This window comes from Pagrus pagrus, assembly GCF_965226575.1.
Source record: "Pagrus pagrus genome assembly, chromosome: 22".
NCBI lineage: Eukaryota > Metazoa > Chordata > Actinopteri > Spariformes > Sparidae > Pagrus > Pagrus pagrus.
In genome coordinates this window covers 7,836,257-7,849,855 of record NC_140204.1, presented here as the reverse complement: position 1 = coordinate 7,849,855, position 13,599 = coordinate 7,836,257, and the positions used below count along the sequence as shown (strand labels likewise).

At 46.2% G+C, this 13,599-nt stretch overlaps 2 protein-coding genes across 3 annotated transcripts in view; one reads left to right on the top strand and one right to left on the bottom strand.

The window, feature by feature from the left end:
• Positions 1-3,024, top strand: part of actn3b (actinin alpha 3b) — a 32,181-nt gene extending 29,157 nt beyond the window's left edge. The window contains exons 16-21 of the mRNA XM_084343572.1: positions 529-663; positions 1,093-1,272; positions 1,356-1,502; positions 1,778-1,843; positions 1,967-2,125; positions 2,349-3,024. Of these exons, the coding sequence (XP_084199698.1) occupies positions 529-663; positions 1,093-1,272; positions 1,356-1,502; positions 1,778-1,843; positions 1,967-2,125; positions 2,349-2,507 (846 nt within the window). The 3' untranslated portion in view covers positions 2,508-3,024. The remainder of the gene's footprint in view (positions 1-528; positions 664-1,092; positions 1,273-1,355; positions 1,503-1,777; positions 1,844-1,966; positions 2,126-2,348) is intronic.
• Positions 3,022-13,517, bottom strand: prkd4 (protein kinase D4). 2 transcript variants are annotated; one of them, XM_084343573.1, is made up of 19 exons: positions 13,306-13,517; positions 12,646-12,812; positions 10,386-10,524; positions 10,093-10,224; positions 9,826-9,983; positions 9,539-9,728; positions 9,041-9,124; positions 7,982-8,153; positions 7,552-7,675; positions 6,745-6,822; positions 6,447-6,660; positions 6,141-6,166; positions 5,962-6,034; positions 5,752-5,858; positions 5,492-5,653; positions 5,294-5,392; positions 4,945-5,212; positions 4,469-4,554; positions 3,022-4,099 (listed from the first exon to the last, which is right to left on the bottom strand). In XM_084343573.1, the coding sequence occupies exons 1-19, from the start codon at positions 13,403-13,405 to the stop codon at positions 3,935-3,937; spliced, it is 2,544 nt and encodes an 847-aa protein (XP_084199699.1). In that variant the 5' UTR covers positions 13,406-13,517; the 3' UTR covers positions 3,022-3,934. The 2 variants fall into 2 exon arrangements, with proteins under 2 accessions (XP_084199699.1, XP_084199700.1); XM_084343574.1 differs by having other exon boundaries at positions 7,994-8,153.
• Positions 13,518-13,599: the final 82 nt, after the last annotated feature.

Below are 13,599 nucleotides of genomic sequence, written 5' to 3'. Positions count from 1 at the left end.
TTATTGTGGATAATTTATCAGAAACTCAGCCTCAGTTGGCGTCTATTTCTGGTTTGTGTAAACAGGAAATGTCAACCTAACTCAGTCTGTGCTGCTTTTGGTCATCCGGCTAATAATACGTACAGTACGTACACAGCGACGGGTCAGAAATAGTTCAGGACATTCAGGTTAGAGCGACACTGAATACTGCCAGCTGTGAGCTCGCAGGTCAAATCAGAATAACTGCAGAACACTGATGTGTGTCAGGACCGTGCTGAGAAAATAGATTTGTTTCTGTGGAAATCATTAAATAATTATAAAGCTGGACCAGAACAACAGAAAGAAACGTTCTGATGCTGATATTCGGCTGTAAAGTGTGGCTAAAATATCAAATGTGTAAAAAGATTTGAAAGTAAAGATGCTTCAAGTAAACTAGCAGCCCTTTGTTGATCAAAATGTAATGATTATCATTCACATTAAAATATATTGACAGAAAAGGTCTAATTCCTACACTCCTGTTGACTGTGCGTTTGATTTCTCCGCCCGCAGGTGAAGCACCTTGTTCCCCTCAGAGACCAAATGCTCCAGGAGGAGGTGGCCAGACAGCAGGCCAACGAGAGGCTGAGGCGCCAGTTCGCTGCACAGGCCAACATCATCGGACCCTGGATTCAAACCAAGATGGAGGTAAAGTGTCACTGTAACACTTCAACATACTGAGACCTGCAGTTTTACTCGTCTCTCTCTCCCTGCAGCTGCCAAAATACAATGAAGGTGTTTATTTAAGTTTTGGAGCATGAAGAACACTGAAGACTTTTGATATTTCACAATAAAATGACACTTAATTGATTGTTGTGGATAAAACAACGCAACAACAGTTCAGTAGAAACAGTTTAGGATTATGTGAAGGCAATTAAATATCTCCTGCTCATACATGTCAGTCCTGATCGCTCATTTAAAAATGAATGAACAGATGAGAAACTAATGAGCAGCACATTAAAAATACATCGATCTATATACACGTTCATCTATTATACAAGAGCAAATAAAAACCCGGGTCCATCTCAGAGAAGATTTGAGTGACGAGTCCCGTCTCCTGCCCGTGTGCTCCCGCAGGAGATCAGCCACGTGTCCGTGGACATCGCCGGCTCCCTGGAGGAACAGATGAACAGCCTGAAGCAGTACGAGCAGAACATCATCAACTACAAATCCAACATCGACAAGCTGGAGGGAGACCACCAGCTCAGCCAGGAGTCCCTCATCTTCGACAACAAGCACACCAACTACACCATGGAGGTACGGTGGTCTACACTTCGGCGGACTCCGCCCGCCACCTCTTGTTGTCTTTGCTGAAAGTTTATTTTCTCCTTCGCCGACAGCACGTCCGCGTGGGCTGGGAGCAGCTGCTCACCACCATCGCCAGAACCATCAACGAGGTGGAGAACCAGATCCTGACCCGCGACGCCAAGGGCATCAGCCAGGAGCAGCTCAACGAGTTCAGAGCCTCCTTCAACCACTTCGACAGGGTGAGGCGTTCACTGACCCTGAAAAGAAATCTCTAACTGTGTGTGGCTCAGATCTGAACGCAGACTGGGATTATTTGTTAACTTTTAAATGTAGTTCATGTCTAAAAAGATGCAGAAACTACAGGAAAGATCGCTATTTTTATCAGAATCAACAACATGTTTTCACACGACTTATTCTAGGACGAGTAAGAAATTAAAACATGCTTTTAATGGTCATTCAAGGAGCTGCACCAAGGATTGTGTTAATTAAAACAAACTTGTGTTTCCCTTTGCAGAAGAGAAACGGCATGATGGACCCAGACGACTTCCGTGCCTGCCTCATCTCCATGGGTTACGATCTGGTGCGTGAAACAGGAGAAAATGACTCCCACGACGAGTTAACTTGTTGAAAAGATCAGAGCTTTACCTCCATTCTCCAAGTCCACACTGATGCTAGACTAATTTAATCCTCTTCTCTCTGACAGGGTGAGGTGGAGTTTGCCCGCATCATGACCCTGGTCGACCCCAACAACACAGGCGTGGTGACCTTCCAGGCCTTCATCGACTTCATGACCCGCGAGACCGCCGAGACCGACACCGCAGAACAGGTCATGGCCTCCTTCAAGATTCTGGCCTCAGACAAGGTGAGCGGACGAGTGCAGCATCGTGTTTGCTTATTAAAACCAGAGTACGGGCGATTAGAGAAACCTGGATCTGTTTTAAAGAACAGAGCAGAAATGGAAATATAAAAATATATATTCGTCTTTACTGTCGCGTCACTGTAAGCTCTGTAGTCCACGTCGGGCTCTCGTAGGATTGTTTTCTCCTCTATAAATCTCACCCTGCCTCCGTCTCTCTCTCCTCCAGAGTTACATCACAGTGGACGAGCTGCGCAGGGAGCTGCCACCCGAGCAGGCCGAGTACTGCATCAGCCGCATGACCAGGTACATCGGATCCGAATGCCCCAGCGGCGCCCTGGACTACATCTCCTTCTCCAGCGCCCTGTACGGAGAGAGCGACTTATAAACCGCTTCTCCTCCTCCCGTCCCTTCTTCCCAGCTCCCGCCGTCTCTCCTGTGTGGAGAGAGCGATGGAAACCCCTTCCACTGTCCTTCTATATTCTTTGTTCTTATCAGTTTTTCCTCTTTCAAATCTTAACTTTATTCCCCTTCTCCCCCTCCCATCCCAAAAAAACAAAAACACTGCCCCAGAGAGGCTGAGAGTAGAAGGCTTTGCTCAAATCTTAGAGCTGTTTGGACGGGTCGGCTCGTCCCTCATTTCTGCCAGAGTGCCTTTTAAAAAAAACACAGGAATGTGCCGGGTATTTGCACTGAAGTTATGTAAGCAGCATACATATTAACATACCTGCCTTAAGGAGACGGTAAACAGAAGGAGGTAATGAGGGCGAGAGGAAAAAGAAAAAAACCTGGAGTTATTTTGAGCAAAGCCTCCTGCTCTCCGCCTCTCTCTCTCTCTCAGATGACATATTTTTTTGTAGAAGGGTAATTAAAGAAGAGAACGTGATAAAAATGCTGGTTGGTCAGTTGGCTTGGTTGGTTGAGTATTTGTGCAGATGCATGCTATGTTGAAGTTTAGAAAACGCAGTCTTTGCGAGTCCCCGACTCTCACTTAATCATACAAAAACACAAAAGCCAATCAGGTGCTATGAAACGCAAAAAGAAATAAAAAAACCACAACACTGTGAAACCTGATAAGATGTAACCTGAAGATCTTAAAGCCTTTAAGCTCAGGAAAGAAACGGAGGGTGAACGACGGGAGCACCGAAACCTTGAATAATGAGATGAAGACAGCAGGCAGAGAGGGCGACTCAAAGCAAAAAGCACTGTGGGTAAATATAGACGAAGTGAGGGCCATGGCTGGACTTAAAGAGCGAAGACAGAAAGGCAAACTGCTCCGGCCAGAGAGAACGATCCCACACGCCTCACCTAAAACTTAACGTGGTGATTTCAGAGGGAGGTGTCGAGCAGCGAGAGACAACAGGGCTTCAGGAAAGTCAAAAATGAAGAAGCGATACTGAACGTGGGACCGTAGCAGGCCTACGTCAGTGAGGAAGCAGACAGGGTGTTGGTCCCGTTGACAGGTCGGCCGTGATTACCAGTGCGAGTGGACTCGATGTTTTACAGTTTCATCTGTGCTCCGTTCTCCTCCATCATTCATTCTGTCCGTCATCAGTAATCATGCCACAATAACTCATCTCACACAGTTAAATTTTAAAAACCACAACTTGGAATAAAAAAGGAAAATTATATTACTAAACAGAAGTTGTTTGTGTTTTTTTTATTATCTTTCAAGACAAATATGATCTGCTTCAGTACACAAGTAGGAATCATTGTGCGATGGATTAATGGGTAAAAAATATAATTAAAAAATGCAAAGACACTGCTCGGCTGTACAGGCTACAAACTGTCCGACCTTTAACCTCCGAGCTGAGGTCAAATGTCGGGCTCGCTGTCGGGGTCCCAGCAGAGGTGGGACGGGAAGCTCAGCTCTCTCTCCTGGGCGTAGCGCATCCAGCGCCCCTCGTCGCCCCGGTGAGTCAGATACCTGCAGCCCATCTTCTGCTCGAACTCCCTGAGGTCACACCACAGCTGGAAGTCCTGCAGGAGCGAAGATGAAGAGGAGCAACACAGGCAAAAAACTAGTTCAGTTGTTTTTGTTCAACCCCGGGGTGGCAAAACCAATCTGAGGGGTGAGAAATGGTAAAAAAAACAAACAAAACAAGATTCTGATGCACAAAATGTTGTTTGCTTTTGGATGTGTAACACTTTCAAGTTTTACCTTTTCAAAGGCTCAGAAAAGAGCCTCATTTTTGACTTCACGCCACCCTATGATGTCATATATGAACTTATACATTCAGAAAATTACATTAAACAATCAATAAATTTGGGTTTTAATTACTAAAATTAAAATATGCGACACAATCTGATAGAAAACACATCAGACTGTAAATGACTAATGTATCTGACCTGCAGCCAGGGGTGTCCTAATGCTTTGCCCACGCTGAACCTCCGTCTGACCGACACCTGCAGCAGGTTGTTGATGAGACTCACGGCTGGAGAGGAAAAGACAGACGAGGCAGATTTAACAGTGGTCCGCTGGTGCCACCCAGTGGCCGACAGGAGACACCACAACACACAACACAAGGACAGCAGAGTTTCACTTGGTGTAAAGATCATACAGCTTCGAGGGAAGAGGTGGAACAAGCTGAGGAGATAGATGATGATGATGCGTTCAAGGACACGCTGACATCTGAACTCTGATAATGGCCATGAGCATGAGAAAAGATTGATTTGGGGTTTTAGTGCATCTTTCCCGACCATGCAACACTTCATTTCTCTCCACAACAACACACATATAAATAAACAACAATAACAACAACTCATGTTCCACATCCTCGGTTGTAAATGTGTCAAACAGGAAAAAAATAAAACCTCGTCCTCACCCTCCAGCGAGATGGAGGCCCAGGGTTGACGTGGGTACATGAAGGCAGCGTTGGTGATCTGCTGCTTGATGTCCTCGTCCTCGTTGAAGGGGAACGTGCCGCTCAGGCTCACGTACGTGATGACGCCGACGGACCACATGTCCAGAGAGCGGTTGTAGCCGCTGCTGCTGATCACCTCCGGCGCCAGGTAGGCCGGCGTGCCCACGACGGAGCGCCGGAAAGACTTCTCGCCGATGATGCGGGCGAAGCCGAAGTCGCACAGCTTCACCTGCGATACGGACACGGAGCGGTTTTAACGTGACTGACGTTGGACATTAAACGCATCACATGACACTTTCACAAGTCCCACCTGAGGGAAGGGGTCCGCTGAGGCCAGCAGCACGTTCTCAGGTTTCAGGTCGCAGTGAGCGATGTGTTTGAAGTGCAGGTACCGCAGAGCCTCGAGGATCTGCAGCACACAGCATGAGCTTTATTTACGCAGGTCGCACACACACAACATTTTACATTTTCAAAAATAGCGTAATTAATGACGCGAGGGTGATCGTACCTGCGTGACCAGGAAGCGGGTGGTGCGTTCAGGGAGTCGCCCGGTCTCGCTGGACAGAATCATCTCCAGCATGTCTCCGTGGAGCTTCTCCATGACGACGAAGACGTGCTCCACCGTCTCGAACATCCCCTCCAGCAGGACCACACCGAGGTGGGACAGACTCTGGACAACACACACACACACACACACAAACGTAGATTAGATGTTAAAGAAGATAAAAGTATAATGAGCACAGAGCTGAAAAACAAAAGAGTCGGTACCTGCAGGATGGCCACCTCGTTCCTCAGCTGTCTCTCCTGTCTGGTGGGGAAACGCGTCTTGTCGATGACTTTGATGGCGACGGGTCGACCTGACTTCCTGTGAGTACCTGAAGAACGACAAATAAGTTGTGTAACTACATGCTCACAGTGAAAATCTTAAAAAGAGCCACATTTCTCACATGTTTTGTCTTATTTTTTGGATAAACTCACCTTTGTACACGACTCCAAACTGTCCTGAGCCCAAAACCTCATCTGTGAAGATCTGATACACTGAGCTGATGTCCTGAAACACACATTAACACACATTAACGGTGTATAACACACTATAAGGGCATGATAAACAAGTTCACTGTTCATTATAGATTCAGATGAACTGATCTGATCCTTACCACGCTGTCTCTGTGCGAGTCTTTTCCTGTAATCAGAAGAACAAGCACTTACATTCAACAAGTGTTCTGACTCATCCTGTCTGTCTCATTAAAAATACATTAAACATTGTTATATAACCCTGATTACAATATTTTTAACTCATTGCATTTATAAAAATAAATCCAAATTAATTTGCTTCAGTTTGGATTCATGCTCCACCGCCCACATCCATTTTTGTGTAATAACTTATTAAAAGAAAAGCCAACTAATTAATTTCTTGGTTACATAATTAATATCTGATAAGGTAAAAATCGTTTGCAGCTCACTCTGCTTCTCCTCGCCGCGTCCTCCGCTGCCCTGGACGGGCATCAGGGCCTGACGGACGGCGCTCTCCCAGGCCGGCCCGTCCTCTCCGGCCACCACGCAGTACACCAGCGAGGCCGTCGCCACCTCGAAGGAGTGGCCGCTGTTGCCTGGCGACAAAGGCACGGAGAGCTGGGCGGGGCCTCGGACCTGCAGCACCTCGGACAGAGCGATCTCCTGGGGAGGAGGCGGGGAGAGAGAGGGAAGGTTTTATCACGTTCATGGAAAACGACAGAAAAATGGACACGTGAGGAGCTCTACCTTGTAGTACTTGGTGCTGCTCTCGTTCTGGTACAGAGTGATGCTCTTCCAGTCCAAGATCCAGTAATGACGCTTCCTCTGAGAAGACAAACATCAGTAATAATCAGGGTGTCTGCGGGTGCTTAAAGGTGCAATATGTAAGACTTTTTGTATCATGACGTCTGTCTGTGTATCGTGTTGAGAGAGATGTCTCAGAGATGGTGCTTCAAGCTCCCAGTCCAGACCACTAGATGCACGGCTAACCGAGCTAACAGCAGCTACAGTTAGCCGATACTCTGATGATATGCTGCCCACTATTTTTGACTTCCACAGCTAGCAATTCTTACATATTGCACCTTTATCATGTCTTAAAATGTCTTGGACAATTTTAAAAATATTAGTCATTAAATAATGCTACATTTTAATTTGTGAGGTCTTAGTTGCCACAAACATTTTGTTGAATTAAATGTATCCATCTTTTCATTTCTTGTTTTCAAAATGATACAAGTTAACAAGTCAGATTTTACAAATACAGTAAACAGTAGCCAATATAGGCTCCGTCTTTGTCGTCGATGGAGAAAGTCACCAGACTCCCTTAAAAAATCACTAAATTTTGAGACTTGCTGCCTCAGAAGAAACTGTCTGAACTTTGTGAAACGCTTTCTTCAACAAATTCTTAACTATTTGGGCCTTCTTGTTAATTCGGCTAACGTCACACAGATTTGTAAAAGTGCTTTTTACTGGATTTTTAGGGACTCTGCAAAGTGATTACAGAGCTGAGCCGCTTCTAGCCACGTTTTAATCCGTGTGTGTGTGTGTGTGTCTCACCAGTGTGTCAGTGTTGGTGTGGTGCAGCAGCCACCCCTCTCTCAGGACTCCACCGGCCCTCCTCTTAGTGTGATGCACCGTCTGGACGAGCCTCATCAGAGGGATGTAGCTGCTGAAACAGGGACTGGTGGAGGGACGGAGGACAAAGGACACGAGGGAGAAACAAAATCAGTCTGATGCAGGGATAAAAACTGAATTAAAGTGTCTTCTAAGTGCCTCTAGGTGGCAGTGCGGCACAAAGCTAACTGACCACAAACCAGCGCGTCATGCAGATGAATTCAGTGAAGGGTGACAGGAAAGACGAGTGTGTGCAGATGAGTGTGTGCAGATGAGTGTGTGTGTGTGTGTGTGTGTGGAGTCAAACTTCTGACACATCCGGATATTGTGGTTACCACCTCTCAAGAGGGATGACATCACTCGCATAAATTACCAGGCCTCTGACCTCATCGGCTCTCGCTGCTGCTCCTCGTCTTTGGTCTCGGCCATCGAGTCTCCGTCAGTGGACATCTCGTCGTCAGAGAGGTCTAGTGTTGTCATGATGGTGAGCACTGAATCACTGTCCCCGAGGTCCGGTCGGCAGCTGGGAGCCACCACTGGGGATTCTGGGAAAATGACATCATGCGCAAACACTATCAGGACTGCGACTTATATTTACTTTCAGCTGACTGATTAGCTGTTAGAGCTATAAAAGGAACAGAAGGAGTAATAAGGATCAATTTGGCCCGCCAGACATATCAAGCAATTTTATTATTATTTTTAATTTATTTTTTAATTTTTAAATTTTTTTTTTACTCTTATTTTTAAATTTATTTTTTTTCTTTTCTTTTTAATTAATTTTTTTTCTTTTCTTTTTAATTTATTTATTTACTCATGCACAGAGTTGCTTCAATTAAAATGCTAACGTCAGCATGCTAACATGCTCACAATGCCATCATGCCGATGTTTAGCAGATATAATGTTTACCATGTAGTTTAGCGAGTTAGCAAGCTAATTTGCTAATTAGCACTCAACACAAATAAAGCAGAGGCTCAGCAGTGTCATTAGCTTTACTTTTCTGAGTCTGATCTTTTTATCTCTTTTGTGTTTATGACTTGTTCTTGACTTATTTGTGAAGCTTTTATTTTACTGCTTGTTTAATTTTATTGTCACACATTTGAAATAAAAACACATCAATCAGTCAGTCTGGTAATATGGGACCTACATTAAATCAGGACCCTGCAGCTGAAGATGCTTTCTGGCAAAATCATTTGAAACATCCTCAGGCTTTGATCACATTTCCCTGAGTCACCACCTCACTCGTACAAACGTGATGTTGAATCTAAAAGTAGTCCTGACTCTATCAAATACTGTTAACACGGAGGGTGAATCATCTTTGACTCATCACGGGGCTACAGGAACATCAGAGCGGGGCCTTTTCAAAGAAGCTGATGATCTAACAGAGTTACAAGCCCAGAATACAGAAGCAAGACCTCCAGAGATCGCTGCTCACCTTCCCCGTTGACGCCTCTCTTCTCTCCCGGACAGTCTCTGGGGACCAGCTGCTCGCAGCGCCGGTGGCAGTTAAACCTGCAGTCTGACAGAACGAGCAGAGACGAGAGGCGGCGGATTGAAACACCAGAATTGACTTTTAAATGTGATTTTGTTCTCTCTGGGCTCAGAATATGTTTCCCAACCTCTAATCTACAAACGGCTCGTCAGAGTCAAGGTGCTGCTGGAACAAAGCATCTAAAAATGGGCCGCAGCGGAGGATTGTGTTTTAATATATGACATGACTCATCGCTGCAAAATAGTTTTGAGGAGAAGGCGGCTACAAAACGCTTACGCTTCAAAAAAAGCTGACATTTTTGAAAGCTTTCAACCTCAGAGGTCGCTTAAATAAAACAAATTACTGTACACACCACCTTTATGACAAACTATCTACTGAGGGACAATGTGAGATGTCACATTGTCCCTCAATGTACTGCACGCATGTAAGCGTCCGTCTCACCTGAGCACTGCAGCCCCTGTCTGAAGAGCCCTTTGAGCAGCCGGTGGCAGTACTGGCAGACGGTGGGTTTGGTGTAGCTGTGGATGTGGAAGGTGTGAGGCACCTGAACCCTGCTCCTGTACCCGATCCCCAGCCAGACCGGGGGCTCTGCCCAGGACGGAGGCCTGGAGGAGGGCTTGGACATGCTGATCTAGAGGCGGGATGGGATGTGTAAATATGTTTATGAGCGGAAGGAAATGTAACCTGACGTACGTTTTGTCGAGCAGACGACTGTTAGTTTCGCTCACCTCTTCCAGACTTCCTCCTCCGGCCTGGTTGGACAGGGAGTGCGTGCGGGGTCGTCGGGGAGGGAACAGCGAGAAACTGGTGCTGACCTGACGCCGCGCTCGACTGCAGTTGTTGGGCAACTGGAAAGCACAACGCTTATGAAAGTCTAATCCACAACCTGAGAGAGGACGAGGAGGAGGAGGAGGAGGAGGAGGAGGAGACGATGGCTGTCAATGGCTGCACATTTACAACACTGCAAACTTTACACCAGATACCTTCATCATCACCTTCACACTTTAACCCCTGTCGAACGAGGCCCCACAGCATCTCCCCACAGTGGTGGCAGAAGGTGGGGGTCCGGTACGACTGGACCACCAGGGAGTGTGGGCGGATCCTCATCTCAGTCACTGACGCTGATCCTGAGTCAGATAAAGATTAGATATGAATGATAAGTGGGTAAAGACAGTATCAGAACACGTATTCTTATGTATTTGTTATATTTCCAATAATGCAGATAATAATAGAAGACAATCCACAGAAAATCAGCCCCATAAATCTTTTCTTCTCCCCCCGCTCCGACCTGCGATGATGACCTCGATGAGGTCCCCGTGCTGCAGCTCGTCGTGGTCCGTCAGGCGCTGCAGCAGCTGCTCCGAGGCGGGCTGATGTCTGAACAGCAGAATCTTCTCCCCGATGCCGACCACGCAGCAGTCTGGAGCCTGAACACACAGAGGGACGCTCACAGCCTTTCACCCGACAGACGAGCTACGCTCAGAGCTAATACAAAGAGCTGCATGTGATCACAGAACGTCTCTGAAGTTAAGTTTCCATCCTTTACTGGAAATATCTGATGCTTCGTTATAACTTTATTTATATGATCTCAAGCCCGTAAACAGTATTATTAAACGAAGAGGTGTTCAAAAGAAAAATGATGCGGCTGTCGCTTTAAATCCAGGCTGCAAAAAGTGAACATGACAAACATGAAGGCTCCAAACCAAACCAAGGTTGTTGTTCTTGTCAGAAACAGATGCACTCAGTGCCACCGGAGGTAAAGTTCAACATCTACAGGGACAGAAGTCACACCACCTCTCAACCATCAGAGACCATGACCTAGATACGCAGTAAAAATGGAAACCTGTCCTTTGTGCTCAGTAGATGTGAGACCAAAGACGATACAATCTGAAACGCTGCAGATGGCGAAGATAACCGCAGCTACAGTCACTCAGATGTTTTCTACCCATCTTCTTTGCTGTATTCATGTGTGTGAGGCTGAGAGATGGTGCTGAAGATACTGTGAGTGATGTTACAGCAGCAGATTGTTGCCACAGCAGATCTGTGTCATGTCACAACATAAACAAGTGTATTGTTAGAAACCTTTTCTTTGTCTGGCACGGCAGCAACGAGCCCCCGGGTCTCCTCCACCAGCAACAATAAGGTTATTTTTACACATATTATGTATAAAATGATACATATATGTGGTTTAATTTGCATTTCAAGTTGCTTTTAAGGCCCTTAATAAAAGTTGGACGTTAGCATCTGTGACACGCGCAGCTATACAGCACGGTACGTGACATGTCTGCAGTGGCACATGCCGTCAGGTTTGTGTACAAGTGATTGCGCAAGTGAAACACAAACACACACACAAAGACACACTCTTCAGACCCTGCTGACCTGCTGCCTGGAAACTCGATCAAAGTATAAACTGTGTGTGTGTGTGTGTGTGTGTGTGTGTGTGTGTTCGTGTGTCTGAGAGGCTGCGGTTGGAAAGTTTGCTGTGCTCTCCGACCACACAGCCTCTGAGTGAGGCGGTGTGAAGAGCAGCCCAGCCGAGACCAACACCTGCGATTCATCTTTATTCAACCTCAACTACAGTTTCACTGCACCATCAAACTACCGACTGCTCATTTAAACTCTCCTCCGATAAAAACATTCAGCTTTCATTAGCCGCCTCTCTTCCCTACGCCCTCATGAATACACCGTGAAGTTCAGCGGTGAAGGTGTTGAAAAAGACTGGTTTTGAGTGCGTTTCTATGGGGTCGATGCTCTAAAACTGATCCACTAAAGCCAGAACCCGCCTCAGCGTTCTTCAGACCCCGCCCCGGCCGACAATGCAGAAACACTTGGTGGTTTCTGAAAAGCCACATGCTACACGGTAACCTACACAACCCTCCTTCACGAGCAGGGTGACCTTTCAGAGTCCACTTCCTGAGACACGTCGTCTCTGGAGCGTCAACTGAATATTTTCCAAGTGGGACTTTGTTTTTCTACCTCTTATTACTAATGATGCTCTTTGTAGCTGCTGCAGCAGTGTCGGGTTGTGTGCAATGACCGCGTACATCCTGATCTCGCCACTGCATTTTTTTTACAAACAGGTTTTACATGCAGGTGTGGGATTTCAACGGGCTTTGAGCTGTTTTTAACAGCACTGAGTGTTACTTCTAGTTTGTTTTAACCTGCCTACCTGCCAGAAATAAAAGGGTTTACAACAGAGAAACCAGAAGAAGAAGAAGAAGGAAGATGGGGACTCACAGGAGACAGATGAGGGGCAGAATATTATATTATTTTTTGTCTCTAGTGTGTGTCAGACACCAAAAACACTTTATCCTACAATTCCCACAATGCAACATCTTTTATCACACTTTCACTGCCTCCAAAATATCCACTTTTAACAAACCCCACACCTCCAGTGTGCAATATAAACCTTCTGCGAGAACAAACCGAAGCCGACTGTATTAAAACTTCTGAAATGTCCCTTTAAGGCTCCTCTGCTCTCATGTGTGAAGCCCTCCAGATGTTCAGACAGCAGCGTGATGGGGCCACCCCCGTCAGCTTTCCATTACCTTGCGCTCTATGATGTCCACCGCCAGCCTCTTGGCATGGCGATAGCTCAGGTTGCCAGCGGCGACTCGGACCTCCTCCCTGAACAGGCCGAGCTGGAACTGGACCAGCGCCGGCGCCGAGAGACTGGTGGGACTGGAGGGAGCCACTGCGGACATGGAGGAAGGTCCTGGAGCGGGAGGGGAGCAGGTCGTGGATTATTGCAGTAAAAAAAACACAAGTATGATCACAGATTTTGTTTTATTTCAACACAAATCTGAAAAACAAATGAAAATGTTTTTCTCATCATACTTTGTGTTTATGTTTCCACCTGCTGTATGACTATAAATAGATCTGTGCAACTTTATTTATATGATATTTACAGACAGGATTCCCTCGCATGCGTGTACTGAAAACAAAATAAACCCCGACATGGACTACATGCGGTATGGTGAGAAAATGGCGGTATCTCAGAAACTACAAGGAGCACAAGTGTGAAAAATAAACACATTTTCAGCTTTTTTTCATCATGTTATATCATAATTTCAAGATGTTGGACCCATCAGAACAAATGTTGTATCCTATTTTTCATAACACAGTAAAATCTCCAGACACAGACGGCTTCCCTCCCACTACCAAAATAAAAACATCACCTAAAAGATGCTCAGCGGAGGTAATCTTACTTTCTAATCCCGAATCATTCAAGCTCCGATCTTCCTCTCCAGTCGCAGGATCGTATCTCATCGGTGTGACAGCTGACTGTGTTTCTAAAGTCTCAGACATGAACTCTGGTGGGGCTGGTTTCCTTTTTGCGGGGCGTCGTTGTGACAGGAAGTGACAAGAGCGAAACACTCACCTTCTGTGAGAACGGCGACACTGCAGCGCACGGTTAACACCCTCGGCCCGAGCTGTGAAAACCCACACACACGCATGCAAAACACACACGCACACACTCTGAAATGGTCAGGAAGACGTGC